Source organism: Pleurodeles waltl, chromosome 2_1 (assembly GCF_031143425.1).
Source record: "Pleurodeles waltl isolate 20211129_DDA chromosome 2_1, aPleWal1.hap1.20221129, whole genome shotgun sequence".
Taxonomy (NCBI): domain Eukaryota; kingdom Metazoa; phylum Chordata; class Amphibia; order Caudata; family Salamandridae; genus Pleurodeles; species Pleurodeles waltl.
Window position 1 is genome coordinate 96,322,405 of NC_090438.1, and position 22,187 is coordinate 96,344,591.

General features: G+C 45.8%; 1 protein-coding gene across 2 annotated transcripts in view; it reads left to right on the top strand.

The window, feature by feature from the left end:
* LOC138261579 (vascular endothelial growth factor receptor kdr-like) overlaps positions 1 to 22,187 on the top strand; it is a 420,550-nt gene that overhangs the window by 145,881 nt on the left and 252,482 nt on the right. For both annotated transcript variants that reach the window (XM_069210667.1, XM_069210676.1), the window contains exons 3-4: positions 130 to 356; positions 9,442 to 9,563. In XM_069210667.1, coding sequence (XP_069066768.1) covers positions 130 to 356; positions 9,442 to 9,563 — 349 coding nt within the window. The remainder of the gene's footprint in view (positions 1 to 129; positions 357 to 9,441; positions 9,564 to 22,187) is intronic.

Consider the following 22,187-nt stretch of genomic DNA (forward strand, 5'->3'; position numbering starts at 1 on the left):
ACACCGTGTCGAGGAACAGTTGTCTTCAGTGGGCATGAGAAGAACCTATGAGACAGTGAAACCATAGTGATAATCATGCAGGTGTGTACATATGACCAGATGCCAATGCCTTCGGCTTTTTTTTGACAGGGGATCTTCCCATCTCATATGGACTTGGGGAGAGGAGCACAATCCAGTTGGACCTCAATACCATGTGGTTGAGCACAGATGTCCAGGCCCGGCACACCAGCACCTCATCTGCAGTCATCTGACTTTAAACAGAACCATAGTGCGGGACACCGGGTACTTAATGTGCCTATACAGGAATGTGCCCGCTGAAAAGGGTCTCATGGCCAAGATCTACGTCTTTGTGAAAGGTAAGGTCGTCCGTGGTTGAGAATGTGTGTTTTTTTATTTTAGATGCTCACTTTAATTCAGTACACATGTCTTTCCAAACCAGACTGCTGTCACCAGATTGCCAAAACACTCAATTGCAGATTAAAGTAGGGGGCAGTCACAACACAGCAGTGTGTAACTTTCTCACTGTGATTCTCTTTTGTGTCACAGCAGCAGAGCAAGGGCATGGGGATTAACAATTTTGGTGCAGATGTGTTACGAAATAGCCCATTGCAGTGCATCACCCAAAGTTGCTGTTCTGAGCTGCATTCTGGGCGCTGGGGGAAGAACAGTGCAGAGCCACATGGCCGCATGGCCTGCTGCTGCTCACTTCCCCTGCACTCCAGTCAATCTAACTAACAAACTCTCATATCCGTGGCTCAAATTAACTCATAATAATACTAAAACTGTACTCATTTCTTCCCGATACTAATCCATCACTAATTCTTGTTGGGTTCCAGAGTAGCGTGCTACTCACAAAAAAGCGCTTCGATGCCTCGTCAGGGGTAGTGAGTGCTATATAAATACTATTACAATACAATACAATTGTGGCACAGAGACTGCCTAATGCCACACCACAGTGCCAAAGGTGCGTGGTGATGACTAGCATAGAGGAGTATCCTTCCAGTATAAATAACCCTTCCAGTACAAAATCCTATGGTTAGACAATTTTCTAAACATTTCACACATGGAATGTGTGCTGTACAGTGCAGCACACATGCAATAAGTGAAATGATAGAAGAAATTAAAACATTTCTCTGACATGTTGCCTCACTCAATGATAAGTTATTTTTTGACACATAGAACACTCTTGATACAAAGCGCTTTTTGGGCTACTTTCATGACAACTTTCCTGCGCAAAACAGTTTTGTACTGTAACATAAATACTTTATCAAGTCTGTGTGTTACTTTGCATCACTTTCTGTGACTTTGTGTCGGCATAAAGTTGTGATAAATTTGCCCCCTTGTTTCTGTGCGGATAAGGGAAATACACAGCACTCAGTGACAGGCGCTGTGAACCTTACTTGTGGGGAGAGAGGAGACACAAGACTTGGTGGTTTCTGGTATGTGTTATATAGGTGTAGTAAAGCAACCTACTGTTTCACAAACTGTATCAAATACTTTTGAATTAGTTAACCAATAACATACTTTAAATAGTGACACACAGAAAGGTTTATCAGTTAGTTAGGAGATATCCATGGTCCCACATCACAGAACCCTGAGGGGTCTGCCACAAGGTGGGCACCTCTTCTTTTGCAGCTTATTCTCTGATTAACACAACACACTTAATATCTCACTGTCCAGTGCAGTTCTTGTCATAATTAAAAAGAGAAGTACTTTGATGTCACAGCAAAATGAAATATTTCAAGCAGTCAGTTTGGACTCTGTCCTAGCAGGGATCCTCACTCTAATCAGGGTAAAGGAGATACACACCTAGGATAACCCCTGCTTACCCACTTGGTAGCTTGGCACAAGCAGTCAGGCTATGTACCAACACAGAAAGTAATACAGTGAAAATACCACAAAAGTGACACAACACCAGTTTAGAAAAATATCCAATATTTATCTAAATCAAACAGACAAAAACGACAAAAATCCAAAATACACAAGCAAAGTTATGAATTTTGAAAGCAAAAAGACTCTTGATACATAGAAATCCTTAGATGCATTGTTTTTACATAAAGTACCAGTTATGCGTAAAAAAAAAGCCGCACGGGCGAGCGTGTGTCGGAAAAGTCAGAGGTGCATCAATTCTTTACTTGCAAGTGAGGCTGTGCGTTGTTTCTTCTCCGGTCAGGTAAGTGATGCTTAGTTTTTCTCTCCTGCAGAAGAGGGATGCCTCGATTTCTGGACGGGCAACCTCAGGTCCGCGCAGGTTTACTGTGGTTTTGATGCACATCGATGATGTGTGCTAAATTCTGATGCACGGTGGTGAAGGACCGTGTTGCGTGAGTGATGCGTCGATTTTGGCAGCCGCACACAGGTGTTGCGCCGATTTCCCAGCCACAATGTTGGTGCTGCATCCATTTTTTTTTCGCAAAGCAGGTGCTGCGTCGATTTTTCTCTCGCACGGCTCCTGTGCATGGATTTCACTCTTGGTTCCACCAGCTTCTCCTTTCAAGGGCCCAGGGACTAGAAGTGGGCACCCCTTGGCAGGGTAGGAGTCTCAGCAAGATGGTCCAGGTGTTGGTAGAGGAAGTCTTTTTGATGTCCCTGAGAATTCAGAACAGGGGGCAAGCTCAGTCCAAGCCCTTGGAAACACTTCACAAGCAGGAAAACACAGCAAAGTTCAGTCTTTGTTCTCTCTGAGGCAGAAGCAGCAACTGCAGGCAACCCAGCAAAGCACACTCACAGGCAAAGGGGCAGTACTCCTCCTCCAGCTCTGCAGCTCTTCTCCTTGGCTGAGGTTCCTCTTGATCCAGAAGTAATCTAAAAATCTGGGGTTTTGGGGCCATTACTTATACTCATTTCTGCCTTTGAAGTAAGCAAAATTCAAAGGAAAGTTTCTGTTGTTCACAGGACCCTGCCTTGCCCATGCCTGGCCCCAGACACACACCAGGGGGTTGGAGACTGCATTGTGTGAGGACAGGCACAGCCCTTTCAGATGTAAGTGTCAGCTCCTTCCTCCCCACTCTAGCACAGGAGACTCATCAGGATATGCAGGCCACACCCCAGCTCCCCTTTGTCACTGTCTAGAAGGAATTCACAAACAGACCAACTGTCTGTTTGACCCAGATGTGGATTCCACAGGCAGGCAGAGACAAATAATGGCTAAGCAAGAAAATGCCTACTTTCTAAAAGTGGCATTTTCAAAGTGACAATCTAAAAACCAACTTTACCACAAGGTGTATTTTTAAATTGTGAGTTGAGACCCCAAACTCCACATCTCTATCTGCACCTAATGGGAAACTGCACTTAAAAGATATTTAAAGGCAGTCCATATGTTAACCTACGGGAGATAGGACTTGCAACTGTGAAAAACGAATTTCGCAGCATTTCACTGTTAGGGCTTGTAAAACACATAAGTACATTTCCCACTTTTAACATACACTGCACCCTGCCCATAGGGCTACCTAGGGCCTACATTACGGGTGCCTTACATGTACCAAAAGGGAAGGTCTGGGCCTGGCAAATGGGTACACTTCCCAGGTCGATTGGCAGTTTAAAACTGCACACACAGGCACTGCAGTGGAAGGTCTGAGCCATGTTTACAGGGGTACTTATGCGGGTGGCACAATGAGTGCTGCAGGCCCACTAGTAGCATTTGATTTACAGGCCCTGGGCACCTCTAGTGCACCTTACTAGAGACTTAGTAGTATATCAAATATGCCAATCATGGAAAAACAAATTACACATATAGTTTACACAGAGAGCACTTGCGCCTTAGCACCGTTCAGCAGTGGTAAAGTGCCCAGAGTACAAAACAAACAGCAAAAACAAAGTCCAGCACACAGTCAAAACACAGGAAGCAGTGGCAGAAAGATAGGGGAAACCACACCAAGGATGCCAGGTCTAATAGGAAGGTCCTTCACTACAGCAGCATCATTGATTCTTGTAGAGGACACCGCACAGCAGGCATCCTGGTTGAATTTTTAGATACTTAACAGAGGTTGCTACATGAACCATTCAAGGAGCCAGGGTGATTTCTTGAGCAAGTTAGCACTTTTGGGTGCTCCACACTCCAGGGAGATGGCTGGGCTTCTCTTCCTGGACAGTCTCTTTTCCTGCAGTGCTCTTGGGCAGTGACTTCTCCTGTAGGACCAGGCATCTCCTCTCTGAGCACGCAGGCATGCTGCTAGGTACAAGGAACACCCATGCCCTTCAAGTGATGTCCCCTCACCTCTGGGAGATAGACTGTCATGCAGACCCTAGTCCTTGTTCACAAGCAGCTCTTTGAGCACTCTGTGGAACACTCCTTTCTTCGGTGAAGAACTTGGAACTAGAACAAATTTGGATGATTTGGATCCCACTTTTAAACTCAGTGAATGTCGATCAACTTTCTAATGTTTTAGAACCAGTTTAGGCTGGTTCTCTTTCAGATGCCATGTTCTGGCTGCAGGGCAGGTGCAGCCTTTGTGCAGGGTGATGGCTCTCACAGCAGGTAATGATGATGCTGGCACCTAGTTAGGAGTATGCTAAATATGGACACGATGAACAGTGAAGTTCGCTCCTCTTCTCAACCATCCACCAAATAGAAATAATCAGGAAAAAATGTTCAGTAATCTACTGCTAAAATGTCCTCATATAATTTTAAAGTATCCCAGTCTGCATCCTCCCTGTCTTCAGTGTCTGGGACTCCTACTTTTGTCTCCAGGTACTCTCTAGGGAAGCTGTATCTCATCCTCCATCCGGTGCATGTCAAACCAGGGGCCTTTGAAAACAGATGTCACTGGTCACAGCAATCAGACTCTCATTGTAGCATGGAGACATGGTCATGGAGTCATGCTACCATCCACACTTTACATACATTTACTCAACACACACACAAGTCATCAGTGCAAGCGTCTGGATGTTATATCTAAGTGGAACTTTACACAATGAAGGGTGTAGGCCACACTCCCCTTGCAACACAGAAAAGGTCTGCTCAGCATCATTAATCTAGCAAAATTTGTAACGTTGTCATTACCACTTCATGTCAACAACCTACAACATCCTGGACAGTAGTACCTTGACAGTAAAAAGTGGACATGTGGAACTTCCCTCTAGTTCACAGAACACACTCTGGACCTTGGACTCACTCTGGACAAGCCTTGGCCTCACTGTCCATGCTATATTAGCATGCTGGCTCAGCCACCACAAATCAAAATACCACTTTCATATGCAGTCGGGTCCAGCAGGGCCGGGGGGTCCATGCATGTTTACCATGCATGGGACCATCCCACCCCAACAGATTCTAATTCAGAAATCTCAGTTTGTTCAAATGGTCCATGGGTACTTTTTTAAAGAGCACAATGTTCCTTTTGTCCCTGAGCCTTACCAGAGTTGGTATATTTTGTCAGTGGTATATCCGAGCACTACAACTTTACACAGAGGATTCCAAGACAACAGCACCAAACTGGTCACTTCCACACACCACCAAAAACCTTCACCTATAGGAACACAACAAATAGCTCTAGTGAGCTACCTGTCTGAAAATGAAGTTCAGCCTCATGTAGAGGTATGAAACTCTTCAGTGCAGCACATTACATGATCTGAGGAGAGGTTTTTACATAAATGTAACTCTGGCTTCCGGGGGGTGGGGCTCTTGTGGAGGCAAAGTGGTGGGACAGGGCCACAACAACATACAGACATTTAAAAAAAAAGAAACTTACCTCCGCCGCTCCCACCTTGCTGCTCTTCTGGCTCCCGCTCCACTTGCTGCAGGCACAGCACCCAGTCTGCCCTGCAACCAATCCTAACCCTGCATGAGAGCGGTGTTGGGATTGGCCGTAGCGCCCTGGCTTGGCGCTCCGAGGGAGAGTGGGAGCTTCTACCTGCTCTCTCCAACCCAGCAATACAGTGCCAGGTTGGACAGAGTCCAGTGCACATGTGTGTTTGGCCGGCCTCCCCCTCCGTCCCTGTCATTGCCCGTGGCCACGCCCCCCAGAAAAAGAAAAATTATAATAAACACTGTTTATTATTGTTTTAAATTTTTCGTTATGCACACCCGAGCGAGGAGGGGTGGGGAGGGGCAACACTCCTCACCAAAGCAAAGGAGCCACGCCTGCTGGCTTCTCATGCCCAATAGAGTCATCTGCTTTTCACTGTCCTCTTCAGATCCTTTGTTATCAGCAAACTAGGTGAACTTAATGGTATTACACCCAGTTAAAGTTACAAGATCCGTGTAACCTATATCCGACAAGTATCCAAAATAAAACATAATTTGGTAGAAGGAATACCTTGAAAATGTGGGGCATGGAAAATATTTAAATGAGGAGCAGGCAGGCGACGTTCGAGGAGTTAGAGCACTTCCCATGTCCATGCTCCAAACTGCAATACTAAAGGTTATATATTTAACATACTGTACATAGGAGATGGTTACTATTACATCAAGGTAATATGAAATACTACATTACTCGTATATTGTGTCACAAAAGATGTCCCCAGCAAACGCCAAATGTGGTTTAGCTAAGGGAGGCTTTGTACACAGTTCTGCAGGGAATGTGTGGTTTGCTTCAGAGTCATGGGTGCTACTGCTGCGGAAGCTGGAAATCAACGAAGTGCGACACTTTTTTTAACACAGGAAGGAAAAGTGTCAGATTAGATGGGCCTTGCGGTACTTACCCACTGACATATCCTGCAACTGCAAGGAGGCCGGAAGAGGAAAGAGCTCTCCATAGCCCATGCCCGTCTTCATTGAACGCCTTCTTTCCATGGAACCGTTCTACCTGGAAGTGAAGGGCAGGTGCAGAACGTTACTTCAGTCTGGTCAACTTCAACTCCCCCGACATGTTATCTGTGGTATTTTAATGCTATTTACTAGCGTTTTCCTTACCTTGCATTGCCTAAAGCGCTTTCTCGAGAGATTATCAAGCGAGTACTCCGAATGTGTTATTTATTTTGTGGTACAGAGCCATGGCAGCTCAAAGGGAACACTCCTCGATTTTCTGAGCACCCATTGATTACAAGGGTGTTGGTTGCAGTTGATCTGCCTTAGAGAGAGTTGGGTGGCAGGAGTAAACTTGAACAGACTGTAGCAAAGAGTAGGGTTATGATAGTGCCTAAGCGGTTGTGCTACAGAAGGGTGTATAATATATATGCAGCCACTTACCATATATATTTTGATATTGTAACATATAGGTTGTTGTAGTGGTGCTATTGTCTTCCATTGGTCATATTATTGGTATGTATTAAATTTTCCTATGAGGCGTCCCCTCCCCTTTGCTGTTGAAGTTTTAAATAGCACAAACATGGCCCAAGGACATTAGCACTCTTTACACACGCAAAAAATGACATTACCCAAGGCCACATTTTTTAAAAATATGTTTTAGATACAAGGAGATTAAGTGATTTGCCCAGGAACACAGGATGTTGAACCAACACCAGGAGTCGAGGTTGGTTCCCCAGTTTCGAAGTCAGGAGCAATGGCTGGTAGGCCACACCTCCCAGGGCCAGCTTTTGCCAAAGCATGCTGGGCCTAGGCCCACACCTAGGGAGTCAATCTTTCAGAGGGGTGCAGGGAACCATCTCCATTAAGGTCAAGCAAACAGCAACTCCTTTCTCAGCTGCCTTCAACGATTCAGTTTAGAGTGGTTTTTACAATTTGTAAGTTGCCACAGGTGCTGTTTTAACACCCCTTTTCTAGGGGTGGGTGATATATTCCGCTCTGCCATCGGAGTTCGTGGAGTTTTTGCCACTCTGCTTTCCGCTTGTAATGCAGAGTTCCGGCCAAATCCTGACAACCTCCACATGGCTGAGATTTTTTCTTGTGCACAGCTTGCAAATGGTAAGCTGGCGAGTAATATTTGGTGCCCCCCTAGCACTATTTTCAGTTGCTAAAGGGGGAACTCAGTGACATTTCTCCAACACAGGCGGTCGTGGGAGGTGGCGACCATTTACGGTCAGAAAGCTCCCACTCGAGTAGATAGTCTACTCTAGCGGCAGCAAAATCAACTCAAGAAGCTGCGCACTCTGGTGCACAGTGTAGTGCAAATTGTGGTGATTTTTCAGTGCGGAACAAGCTCCTGGCACTAACTAGCAGAGCAACATGCCTATTTCTATCTGTTTGTTAACTTCCATGGAATCTTGTAAAGCTTTTTTGTAACTCCTCAGAATTCTGCAGACTAATTTTCTCCAAGTTCCGCCCAGTCCTACCCATTACCCTCCTTCTCTGCCCTCCCAGCTCCATCTAATCCCCCGCTGCCATTCATCAACAACCTCCTTCCCCCAAGAAAATAATTGGCACCAGCAGGATGGAACAAAGCTGTGGTTAAATAAAAAGAGTGAGTTTGGGGTGGTGCAGAGATTTGTATTCTTTGATGCCTTAACCTGCTATGTCAGCCACTGACCTGTGGACACTAAAGGGGCACTTTGCTGCCTCATCTTACTCACCAACTGCGAGGGCACCACATTTCTTTCTGTTCAGGATGCTATCTGAGTAAGGACCGGGCTAACAACTCTGCCCCCTTCAGACCATGCAAGGCATTCAAGGTTGGATCATGCGCAATAGCATCTCTGAGGTAAAGGATGGACATGTTCAGACGTGTCTTACACCTATTCCTGGGTGGTGATAAGTAAGAAGTAGTGAGGTCTGTTCCTCCTGAGCCCCTTAAAGGTCCACCTGGATGCAGGCAATTCAACCTGTTACTGGCTAGTAAAGGTAGTGTGATACAACATGACTGCAGATCACCGTAGGGAGGATGACCTTCCCTGGCAGTGGAACAGGGTCCCATTCTTCACCTAAGTGTCACCCACCAAAGTTGGGACCTGGTATAGCGGGGACCTGCAACAAGCCCACTTACTGCCTTATCTAGAAACATAAGGATCTTGGATCTTCTGACGCCTCCTTGTCTTCTGCGCTTCATGCGTGAAGAAGAGGGCCAGACTGTCCAGACCTTGGTACCCTGAGGGGATGGTCTAGCCTCAAGGTGAGGGCCCAATGCTGTCATGGTTTTCCTGAAGAAAGATCATCCCTCTTCTTGCACCAATAACAGAACAACCGCCACTGCCAAAGCTGAAAAACTATTTGGTAAACAACACAGCCCGCACCATAAGGCTGTACAAAATTCGCCAGGTCATCCTGAAGCCATACTCACCCCAAAATGATGAAGTTCCAGGCTTCATGCGCATGTAGTAATCTGGACCATTTTTGTGGTTAAAGATCCTAAATCCTCTTCTGCGCCTAGCCTCCTTAATTATAGGGAAATATGAGTGAAAAACAGTGTTTTGCCACACAAGAGCTATTGCTTCAGAAATTTGTAAGAGGGACATATTTGATGGTGATGGAATCCAGTCTACTTTCATTACCTATGCCGCATTAAAAAATGAGTAGAGGGCTTGCATTGTATCTCAAGGTTGATTCCTGCATTTGGTTTGGACTTTAAAGCTATTTTTTACATAGAATATATTGTTCTATTTTATCTATAGACGTGGCTCAGCCTTTTGTGAATCCAGTTGACGTTGTAGCAGCAGCATACATGTACAGCGATGAAGAGCTTGTGGTGCCATGCCGAGTGTCTTCTCCTGAATTTAAGGTCTCCTTATCACTGGTAAGTTTAAACGTGGGAAGGATCCTTAGCCTTTGGCTCTCATGCATGTTATGTGAGAAAAACACATTACTCTGTTCAGTTTCTTTTTAATAGTTAAATTTCAGTTATCTGTCCAAGAGAACTTCCTGAATTTTCAATGGAACTTCCTGCGTCAAGGGCTCTGAGAGCTTCCGCCGCTCTGGATGTATGCCCAGGGCTGTCAAGGAAGCCTTCTTGTCTCCTGTCCTCAAGGAGACTTCCCTTGTCCACCAGACTCTTGCCAACTACAGCCCATTGCTTCCTTAGCTTGGAAATCGAAAAATCCTTGGGAAATGTGTTTGCTTCTAGCTTCTGCTCTTCTGTGATTGTTATCACTTCCTGTTCCTGCCCCAGTCCAGTTTCTGTCTGAGACCTGGCACTGAAACTGTGTGCCTCGGAATATTGAAGCAGGAATCTCAATGGCACCAAGTATCAGGAACAATATCAGAGGAAAAAATATCGAAAGGTAAGCAAGTATAGATTTCCTATACCTAACTCCACATATATGTACCACAAGAGTGTATATATATATATATATATATATATATATATATATATATATATATATATATATATATATAAAAATCTATACTTCTTATACATGCATTTACCTTTCAGTATTCTGCTCATTGATATTCTGCCCACAATGTTAGTGTATCTCAATATTTCTAGCCTCAATATTCTGTGTACTATCACTGAAACCAATTTGTCTGGGAGAACGTCTGATTTATTTAGAGAGATTGCCTGGTCTTTGCTTAGATTTTTTTTTTTACCTCTCATCAAATTCAACACCTTTGTGCATGGTACCTTTATGGGACCCTTTGTCTCCTCTCTGGGAGTTCCCAACTTTGCCCTTTACCCTCTCTCAGCTCGTGCTTCTTGCCAGGGATTCCTTTGTTCCTTTTCTTTAACACAGATGTTTACCCGTCTCAATAAACTTCTTCATGAACTGTTTTCCCACTTCTATGGAATAGACACATGCATTTGCCTGTGTATAGCAGGCACAGGGAGGTCGTGAGGCTGGAGGTGGGGGAGAGATCACTAGACTATTCCAGTGCTCTGTTTCCTGGTGTCAGTGGGTACTGGGCCTGGGCGGAACTCACAGGTTTGACTCCATGGAATTCCATGGAGTTAAAAAACAACTGCGAGATTCCACAGAATTCAGCGACCAGTGAAAATAGGCACATTGCACTGTTTGTGCTGTGATTTAGCACCAGGAGCTCATTCCACACTGATAAATCAGTGTGAGTGACACCATGTGGTGCTCGAGAGGGCTCAGCTTCTCAAGTTGGTTTTGCTGCCACTCAAGCAGCTTTTCTACTCGAGAAGTAGCTTTCTGACCGTGAATGGTCGCTACCTCCTGTGACCACATGCACTGGAGAAATCTCACCTAGTATTCTCTTACGAACTGGAAATCACAAGAGGGGAGGCCAAATCTCGCTTGCACTCAATAACCTGCATATGAGAAAAAACACTGCCATGCGGCAGTTGGCAGAATGTGGCCAGAACTCTGTCTTGCAAGAATAACGCGGAGTGGCCAAAAGTTCTCAAACTATATCACCCACCCCTAATGATTACCAAATTGCCCACTTCCAAGGTGTTGAAAAAATTACGTGGCAAATTAGTCTGTTACAAACACCTATGGCCCCCTTGACCTTTTCTGAGAAATATTCATTTGCCTTTTTTGAAGTTCAGAATTAATTGTAGTCTACTCTGCCACTTAGACATTTTCTGGGGCATCGCCACCTTAGCTACGCAACCAAATATCGCTCCATGCTCCACCATAAAGAATAGACCGGAAATAACATGGGTCTAATTAACAATACTCTGCAATCGCATTGGAAATGCAAAGTCTGAATTTTCGAAACACAAATGTGCTTTGTGATGTGATTCATAATTAACATTATTGCACATGAGAGTTACAAAGGGAAAGAGGAGGCAAATGGGTGTCCCCTTTTAGGATTCACTATTGAATACCCAAATGCTTTGCTGATATTTGTATTGTTTAAAAGTCTAAAAGGGCCAGTCCATGACAGGGGCATGCAGTAAACATTTGATCTGTAAACACTCATCGGTTATACACAAGCCCCTGTGTGCCGCCGGGACATCACTTTTAGTGAGGGTCCTGCAGCGCACACTGCAGGGCCATATCTACAAGGCCACATAAAGCCACCCTGCATGGCTTTGTTGATGTAGACTGAGGCAATGCAGCGCAAGTCACTGCATTGCCTCACACTGTGATAGGGAGGCCTAGCATGGTCGTTACGGTGGGTGTTCCCACGTAACACCCATGGCATTTGACACAGTCCCAGATATACGAGATTGTGTAAACCTTAGAATGCGTCAAAAGCCTACGCCTCCCCAAGGGAGACCAAAAGGAGATGCAATGAGGAAAACACCTTTATTTCGCCTTGTTTTTCCTTTTTCTACTCTAAAGAGGAAAACGCTTCTCATGATTCTTTTTGTGCAGAAAGTGTCCCTTCCTGCACAAAAACCATCCTCCCTACAACGCAGACACCGTGGCACCATGGTGCAAGGGTGCCTGCTTTGGCGCATGGCAGCCCATTGTGCGCCAGCGCAGGGGGAAAGGGCAGGAATGCGCCTTATCTCATAGATATGATGCATTCCTGCCCTTTCTCTTGACGCAGGGCGGCCCAGCGAGAATTCTTGCAGTCCTGCCCTCCACCAAAACCTTGTAAATGAGGCCCCCAATATTTTGCAACTCACACTGTGGTTGTGCAGTCTCAGGACAATGGGAGGAGCAGTCAGCTGTATTACTCGACAGCAAGCACCTTTCATATGATAAGAATTGCATTGACTAGTAACCCCGAAGGACAGGTGGAAAGTGTACAATCATGAACTAAAATAAATTGTAAACACAGAAGGCAAGAACTGGAAGTTTTTGCCTTTTCTTGTTGGGTGGGGGAGGCTGGGTGCAATGGAATAAGATTGATCATTAGCTCTCCACGTTAGAATAATGGTTACTCAGGCCTCTTTGCTGCTCTACCCATTCCCAAAGCTTTCCCATACTGCCCATACCTTATGTTTCCTACCTAATGACCATCTCTGTCCATTCCTGATTCTAGCTGACAATTCCTCAAGCTTCCTCCACACTGCAAATGTGTTTTGCCGTTGATTACTGTCTCTGCTCATTATTAAGCCTAACAAGACTGCACATGTCTTTCGATAAATAACAATTTCTGCCCTTTACTGCTGATTTGTTAGCTCCCTTCACACTGCCCATGTATGTGGGGTCAATGACCCTCTCTGCCCTTTACTAAGGATCCCTCTACACTGCCCATGTCTACGGGATCAATAACCTTCCCTGCCCATTCCTTGAACTTGCCTGCCCATTCTAAAGGTTCATCTATACTGCCCATGTCTATTGATTCGGAGACTTTCTCCACTATACTAAGTCCGCACTCCACATGTTTGTAGGATCAATTACCTTCTCTGCCCAGACCTTGACCCCCTATGCACAATTCCTACGGTCCAATAGTACTGCCCAAGTCTGCAGGATCACTGACTCTTTCTGCCCACAAGGTGATGCTGCGTGACGGCTCTAGAATGGACTTGGTGCTGGGCGATCTTTGCATCACACCTCTCCCCTAGGTCACAGATGGGTAGTCCGGTAGCCATCCAAGCACTGGTTGTAGCTGTGGAATCAATCCACCGGGCCTTCTTGGTGCTTTGCTCCAGGATTAGACAGCCAAAGAGGAGGGGGTTCTACCCGACTGCTTCCTCTAGAAGATATTAAAATATGAATTAGCAGATGGAGTCTCTGCGGTCTGCCACCAGACATGAGTAATGTTCATTTTCAAGCTATTCCAATAATGGTCTTGGGGCTCCCACTATGTTTGCTCATGGGCTCTTTGGGCCTTTAGGTGCAGATGGCATCAGGCTATTGAAAGCGTCACAGACTGCAACCAGCACTCTTTTTTGGAGTGTGCTAGGATGAAGCCGCATTTCGCGCTTACCAATTACCACCTTACGTAAGACGACATATCATTTACCTCTTTACTGCACTTCAGGAGTACCATCCTCTTGTGGCAATGTATGTGCCAGGGCCACTGGCGATCACCACCTGGTTTTCTGTAACTGCACGTGTCGTGTACTCCAGGCTGTAAATATATGACCCTGAGAGTTTCAGCAATACTATTCTTTCATTCCACCTGTTAATATATTTCTTTCAATAGTGTGTGTTTGTAAAGTCTACATTGCAATTCTGATCAAGAATACATATAGCAATATATTGTTTCACAAAGATAAGCCATGTGGAAGAGGTGATAGTATCAGAGTCAGAGTGGCACCTGATTTATTTTAATGCAGCCATGTTGGCGAAGGGGGTGCTTTATCGTTGCTGACACATATACACTGTCCGTACTTACTTTTTGCCAGAATGCATTTTGTTGGCTATGGTTGTTCCCATTTTAGTTTGCAATAGTTAAACGGGTCTGTAAGATATAGAGCAGCATATGGTCCATCAGTGCTTAATTTGTGACAGCATATGTGCCAGGGCCCAGAGTTTTATTTATCAAAGGTCAGGATGCGAGCGTGGCCTTGAGTCCACCTCATGCCACTTACATCCGCCACCAGGCACTCCCTGCCTCCTTATCTCACTCTTGGTGGTTCTTTTTTCATCCCCCCTTTCCCCTTTTGTCACTGTTTTTCTGGCTTTCTCTTCTCTTTTCTTTCCCCGTTTTGTGTTTTTCTCTTCGGCTCCAGATCAAAGTTTGCTGAGATAAAATAAGTGAGGTTTCCAAGTGTGAGTGCCAGTGGGCCCCACCTGCAAAACACTGACTCAAATTAAGCACTGAGGCCTATGATCCACATAGGAATACAATAAGTGGTTTTAAATGACAGTAAGCCACCTTTCCTCCTCCTTTCTCGGTAACCCTGTTAGCACGCAGCGGTTGGGCGAGTATCTGCGGTGGGCGCTGCCCTTGGAGAGGATGCGCTGTGTATTGTTTCACTCAAGTCCTTCACCGTTCCTCCACTGCCTCGTGTAGATGGCCGGAGACTTCCGCAGGAGGTTCGCGCCTGAGCGCCGAGACTTCGTGTCTGCTTCCTGTTCAAACCGGAAGCCGGAGGAGGCACGAGGAAGGGTCGGACGAAGAGCCAGAGACCCTTTTAGAACGACCTTCTCCGAAATAATAAAGCCCAAGTGGCCAGGAGATGATTAGAAGGCGCTCGGGGGAAATGGGCTCCGTCTTAGTACAAAATTGGTCTTTATTTCTCCTGCTTTGTAAATAGGTTACAAGTGCAAGACGTGAAATGTATGGGGCGTTTTCTCATGTGTTTCCACTGAAAGGAATAGTTCAAATAAATAATTACTACTTTCTCTGGTTAGATTGAAAATCTATTTCTACTATAGGGCAGTGTGAAAGTAGCGAATTCTCCACACTTACTGGTCATTTGGAAACAGGTGCAAATTGTGTGCATGCACCAAACCCACTTTTTACCTCTCTCCCGATTTTAAGTTTGTCACATTGAATAAGAGGCCAGATGTTCTCATGCCTTACGACAGAGGCAGGGTGCTGATTGTCTTGTGGGGTAAAAAGCACATTATAGCTATTACCCGATGTTATGCTCCATTTTACCCAATGACTTTCAAATCATGTGCCGAAGTGATGGACTAACAGAAATACAGGTGCATTATTGTACCCATCAATTCAAGGCCGAAGACTTTCCCAGTGTGTAAAATCAAATGTGCTGCATCACATTGGGTAGTTGGCGGTTTACCTGCATTGAGCGATCCTCGTATGTAGTTTCTAGTAGTGTATGTATGTAGCTACATATTATTTACTTGGTATAGGATATCAGTTCCTCATGTTGATATTAAAGTTCTGTATCCTTCAATTGTCAACCATCATGTGTCATATGGACTCTAACAGTGGGCCTCATTGTAAGATAGCTGACTTGTAACTAAGGGCATGCAAAGCCATTATTAAACTGGTTAGGAGTGTCTTGTTATGTATGATATAACCTTGTTATGGGTTATTGTGAGAAGGTAGCCTCTTTCTAGCCTTATTACCCCCACTTTTGGCCTGTTTGTGAGTGTATGTCAGGGTGTTTGTCACTGTTTTCACTGTCTCACTGGGATCCTGATGGCCAGGCCTCAGTGCTCATAGTGAAAACACCATGTTTTCAGTATGGTTGTTATGTGTCACTGGGATCCTGCTAGTCAGGACCCCAGTGCTCATAGGTTTGTGGCCTATATGTATGTGTCACTGGGACCCTGTCACACAGGGCCCCAGTGCTCATAGGTGTGCATGTATATGTTCCCTGTGTGGTGCCTAACTGTCTCACTGAGGCTCTGCTAACCAGAACCTCAGTGGTTATGCTCTCTCATTACTTTCAAATTGTCACTAACAGGCTAGTGACCAATTTTACCAATTTACATTGGCTTACTGGAACACCCTTATAATTCCCTAGTATATGGTACTGAGGTACCCAGGGTATTGGGGTTCCAGGAGATCCCTATGGGCTGCAGCATTTCTTTTGCCACCCATAGGGAGCTCTGACAATTCTTACACAGGCCTGCCACTGCAGCCTGAGTGAAATAACGTCCACGTTATTTCACAGCCATTTTACACTGCACTTAAGTAACTTATAAGTCACCTATATGTCTAACCTTTACCTGGTAAAGGTTAGGTGCAAAGTTACTTAGTGTGAGGGCACCCTGGCACTAGCCAAGGTGCCCCCACATTGTTCAGAGCCAATTCACTGAACTTTGTGAGTGCGGGGACACCATTACACGCGTGCACTACATATAGGTCACTACCTATATGTGGCTTCACCATGGTAACTCCGAATATGGCCATGTAACATGTCTATGATCATGGGATTGCCCCCTCTATACCATCCTGGCATAGTTGGCACAATCCCATGATCCCAGTGGTCTGTAGCACAGACCCTGGTACTGCCAAACTGCCCTTCCTGGGGTTTCACTGCAGCTGCTGCTGCTGCCAACCCCTCAGACAGGCAGCTGCCCTCCTGGGGTCCAGCCAGGCCTGGCCCAGGATGGCAGAACAAAGAACTTCCTCTGAGAGAGGGTGTGACAACCTCTCCCTTTGGAAAATGGTGTGAAGGCAGGGGAGGAGTAGCCTCCCTCAGCCTCTGGAAATGCTTTGTTGGGCACAGATGTGCCCAATTCTGCATAAGCCAGTCTACACCGGTTCAGGGACACCTTAGCCCCTGCTCTGGCGCGAAACTGGACAAAGGAAAGGGGAGTGACCACTCCCCTGACCTGCACCTCCCCTGGGAGGTGTCCAGAGCTCCTCCAGTGTGCTCCAGACCTCTGCCATCTTGGAAACAGAGGTGCTGCTGGCACACTGGACTGCTCTGAGTGTCCAGTGCCACCAGGTGACGTCAGAGACTCCTGCTGATAGGCTCCTTCAGGTGTTAGTAGCCTTTCCTCTCTCCTAGGTAGCCAAACCCTCTTTTCTGGCTATTTAGGGTCTCTGTCTCTGGGGAAACTTCAGATAACGAATGCATGAGCTCAGCCGAGTTCCTCTGCATCTCCCTCTTCACCTTCTGATAAGGAATCGACCGCTGACCGCGCTGGAAGCCTGCAAACCTGCAACATAGTAGCAAAGACGACTACTGCAACTCTGTAACGCTGATCCTGCCGCCTTCTCGACTGTTTTCCTGCTTGTGCATGCTGTGGGGGTAGTCTGCCTCCTCTCTGCACCAGAAGCTCCGAAGAAATCTCCCGTGGGTCGACGGAATCTTCCCCCTGCAACTGCAGGCACCAAAAAGCTGCATTACCGGTCCCTTGGGTCTCCTCTCAGCACGACGAGCGAGGTCCCTCGAATCCAGCGACACCGTCCAAGTGACCCCCACAGTCCAGTGACTCTTCAGCCCAAGTTTGGTGGAGGTAAGTCCTTGCCTCACCTCGCTGGGCTGCATTGCTGGGAACCGCGACTTTGCAAGCTACTCCGGCCCCTGTGCACTTCCGGCGGAAATCCTTCGTGCACAGCCAAGCCTGGGTCCACGGCACTCTAACCTGCATTGCACGACTTTCTAAGTTGGTCTCCGGCGACGTGGGACTCCTTTGTGCAAACTTCGGCGAGCACCGTTTCACGCATCCTCGTAGTGCCTGTTTCTGGCACTTCTCCGGGTGCTACCTGCTTCAGTGAGGGCTCCTTGTCTTGCTCGACGTCCCCTCTCTCTGCAGGTCCAATTTGCGACCTCCTGGTCCCTCTTGGGCCCCAGCAGCGTCCAAAAACGCCAAACGCACGATTTGCGTGTAGCAAGGCTTGTTGGCGTCCATCCGGCGGGAAAACACTTCTGCACGACTCTCCAAGGCGTGGGGGATCCATCCTCCAAAGGGGAAGTCTCTAGCCCTTGTCGTTCCTGCAGTATTCACAGCTCTTCAGCCTAGTAAGAGCTTCTTTGCACCAACAGTTGGCATTTCTTGGGCATCTGCCCAGCTACGAGCTGCTTGTGACTTTTGGACTTGGTCCCCTTGTTCCACAGGTACCCTCAGACAGGAATCCATCGTTGTTGCATTGCTGATTTGTGTTTTCCTTGCATTCTCCCTCTAACACGACTATTTTGTCCTTAGGGGAACTTTGGTGCACTTTGCACTCACTTTTCAGGGTCTTGGGGAGGGTTATTTTTCTAACTCTCACTATTTTCTAATAGTCCCAGCGACCCTCTACAAGGTCACATAGGTTTGGGGTCCATTCGTGGTTCGCATTCCACTTTTGGAGTATATGGTTTGTGTTGCCCCTATCCCTATGTTTCCCCATTGCATCCTATTGTAACTATACATTGTTTGCACTGTTTTCTAAGACTATACTGCATATTTTTGCTATTGTGTATATATATCTTGTGTATATTTCCTATCCTCTCACTGAGGGTACACTCTAAGATACTTTGGCATATTGTCATAAAAATAAAGTACCTTTATTTTTAGTATAACTGTGTATTGTGTTTTCTTATGATATTGTGCATATGACACTAAGTGGTACTGTAGTAGCTTCACACGTCTCCTAGTTCAGCCTAAGCTGCTCTGCTAAGCTACCATTATCTATCAGCCTAAGCTGCTAGACACCCTATACACTAATAAGGGATAACTGGGCCTGGTGCAAGGTGCAAGTACCCCTTGGTACTCACTACAAGCCAGTCCAGCCTCCTACAGTTATACACTTGCAACCTATGTTTTTGCTAGCCTGGAGCATCCTGCATACGTCGTCATAGACACAACGAGGAAAAACTAGAGCAGTTGATCAGGGGATTTCCTGCCACTTGGTGATTCTGACAAAGGGACCGCCTCTCTGGTCTCTAAAGGACCTCTGGTGCCTTTGCATAGGACATATTAGAGAGCCTGTTGATTCATGTGCATGCTGATGACACCTTGTAGAACATGGGGGCACACAAGAGTGCAAAAGAAGAAAGGTTTGTCTGTAGAGGATGCCTCAAAATATCAGGACACATCTGGACCACAGTCTGAGGTTTATTGCAACAAACCACCAGTTTTGGGACTCGGAAGACCCCACATTGTTGACTGGCACCCTGCATTACAATGCACCTTTGAAACTAGACTATTTTCATTTTTAAGGCATGGAGATACCCATGGGCAAATGATTGTTAATGGACAACGCGGAGACAAGGCCAGATTTCTGATCCGTTATACAACAATATGTTCAGTGCAAGTCTGCAGACAGCTCAAGCCATAGCCTCAAGCATCCAAATGTGGACAGGTCAGATCTAAAAACACGTTCTCACATGTTTCCTAAATTAGCTCAATTTGGATTTCAAACTAAGGAATTTCATATATATGCACCCATAGAGACCTAACTTCTGGATATTGGTCAAAGACAAGGTCTAATCCTGATCCTACAAATCCTATGACAGCCCTAAAGCCACAGAAAAAAAAGTATTTATACGTATATCTTTTCAAAAATATGAATTTTGTGATTGACGTATAAAATGTTTAATTCAGTTAATATGAATGACAAAAACTCCCCATACAAATGTGCAAAACTGCTTCAATAAGGATGCTGCACACGGTTACTCTTTCTACGTTTTGCAATCTACTAATAATCATACCCTCTCATTGGTAAAGTCAAAGTCTGACTTAGTTTTCACTTGTTAACTGCATGTTTTCTTTTGCAAAATACCTATTTTGCAAGTTTCGTGGAAAGTACTCTACAATGGTTTTATATGTTGCTCATGCACGGAGAACTCGACTTTTTGGGTGAAAGGCATACACCCCAAAGTGATACTCCTTTTAACATGTAGATCTACTGCCCCCATGACCAGGTCATTGTGCTACTAGTATTTGGTTGCAGCTGATTGTAGTAGCAGAGTACCATGCTTTTTATCTGAACCCCAGTGGCAAATCCCTGCCATACACCTTGACTGGCACCAGTAGTCCAAAAGATTGCATTTTGTGTGCATGCGTGTCTCTGGGTACATGAGAGATAACTTACCCATGATGGGTTCCTTTTTGGATCAGAGGCGTAGCTTCCATTGGTGCAGCAGGTGTAATGGCAGCAGGACCCAAAGGCCTGAGGTGCCCACTGAAACCTGGTTGTTACCTTTTTTATGATTCAAACAGCAGCCAGGGGTCCTCTTTCCTTCCATGTCCTAGGGCCCCTGACACACTGGCTACGCTACTGTCTTGGATGTATGCCCCCCCTTAAGGATGTAGGTGCTCCATATGGTTTAATAGTAGTCAGTGTCTGCCTGTCCCATCTCCTAGCCCTCTGGATCCCTAACCCTGCAGAATCCTTTGCATTGCCAAGTGAAACTGTCTGGCTGGGATCATCATGCTGGAGAAAGGAGTAGCAAGCCTCCTTTTTTGTTCACAGGCCCTCGACTCGGTCTAATCCAGTCACTAGACTGTGCCTTAACAAGAGCAAACCCTGACCAATGAAGATGCCAGATGCAAGGCCAAGACTGCACACTTTGCACAAAGGAGGCGAGCTAACAGGTTATTTCCTGTATCCGTGTTCTGTCCTCCTGGACAGAGAAGCGTCTGGCAACAGCACCGGATTGTCCACAGCGTTTTCTGGAGTCCTGTTGATAGTTTCCATGGACCTTCAACACTTGAAAAAAATTACCTTCACTAGGGTTAGTTTTTGCCTAAAGTTTTGTTATTATAACTTGGAGTGAGAGTGGATAGTGAGATTGGGGGTCAGCGGCCCTAAGACTCAGTTTGAGCTAACTCTTTGTGCAGATCCAGTGTTCAACCTGCAGAAGCTCTGAATGCCTGTGTACAGTGAAGCAGAGACCAGAGCAGAATCTTTCTTTGTCTCCTCTCAGAAGTAAGAACTTACACCGAGGATACAAAACGTGTTCTATGGGCCATATGTAAAAACACTTTTTCCCATAGACACAGAATGGGTAAAAACCTTTGCTACATCTGGCCCTATGTTTCTGAGCTCCAATAATGCTGTGAACTGCCACTAAGTTGGACCAAGAACAGAATCCTGCATCATTTTGAAGGTGACCTATAGAAGATAATTCTCTTGACTGGCATGCTGGAGAACCAAAAATACTTGCAAGCATGAGGGCAGCATGTGTCATGATAATTTGTGTTTGTGTCCATCATGTGTGGTGGGTCTCTGCACCAAGTGGGGTGCTCACTCTAAAAGCGGGCATGCTGGAGAACCAAAAATACGTGCAAGCATGAGGGCAGCATGTCTGACCCCATCATGATAATTTGTGTTTGTGTCTTTCACGCGTGGTTGGTCTGTGCACACCACGTGGGGCGCTCACTCCAACAAGAATGCACACAAGTGTGAAGCGGGCATGTGCGGCCTTGTTACAGCCCCTTGTTTTGGGAGCTGTTCACCAGTTGTGAGCCACTGCATCAAAAGTGAGGGATTTACCCACAATTAGAGGCGTTGCAAGTGTGATGCTGGCATGTGTGAACCTGTACTTGGACCATGACGTCTTGATGCGCCATACCCTAGCATCACCAGGCTCCGTTTGGCACTACAGCAGTGAACTGTTTCCAGAGTGTCTGCAAGTATTCAGGATCAGTGCCATCAGAGAAGTGTTAACACAACTCTGAAAGGACACATGACACTGCAAGTGCTTGCATTACTACCCTCCAAAACCAGAGGACTGACCAGCCCTGAAATCAAGTGAGGTCATACTACAAAGATACCCTCAGTCTTCCTTAAAGAGTGAATATCGATGGTAAGATATTTGTGCCCCCAATCAGTTCTCATAGAGAAAACTAGTTTAATAAATAATCGTAAGTTTATCTCTTTTCCAGGAAAGTTGCAGTGTAGGTCAAGGTTTATTCAAACCTATTGTGAGGCAACTTTTTGAGGTTACCAACCACATTGACATAAAGAAAATAGAAATTGTATTTACTTTTCCTAAAAGGTGAACACTGCTTGGACATTATATGTATTTCTGAGTGATCGATGGACAGCCTGAATTATATCTTCAACCCCACACCACCCTCCGAAAGCAATCTTTGATTGTTTGACAGTCTAGCACCTGCAAGTCAAAGCCAAAAGTGGAGTAATCCGCTTTTCAGTGAGTTCTCAGCAGTACCCTGTGTTTCCAACAACAAGGGCAGTGCTTGTCACAAACATTACCTAACTGCTCTCTAGTCACACATGCGTCATACAGCTG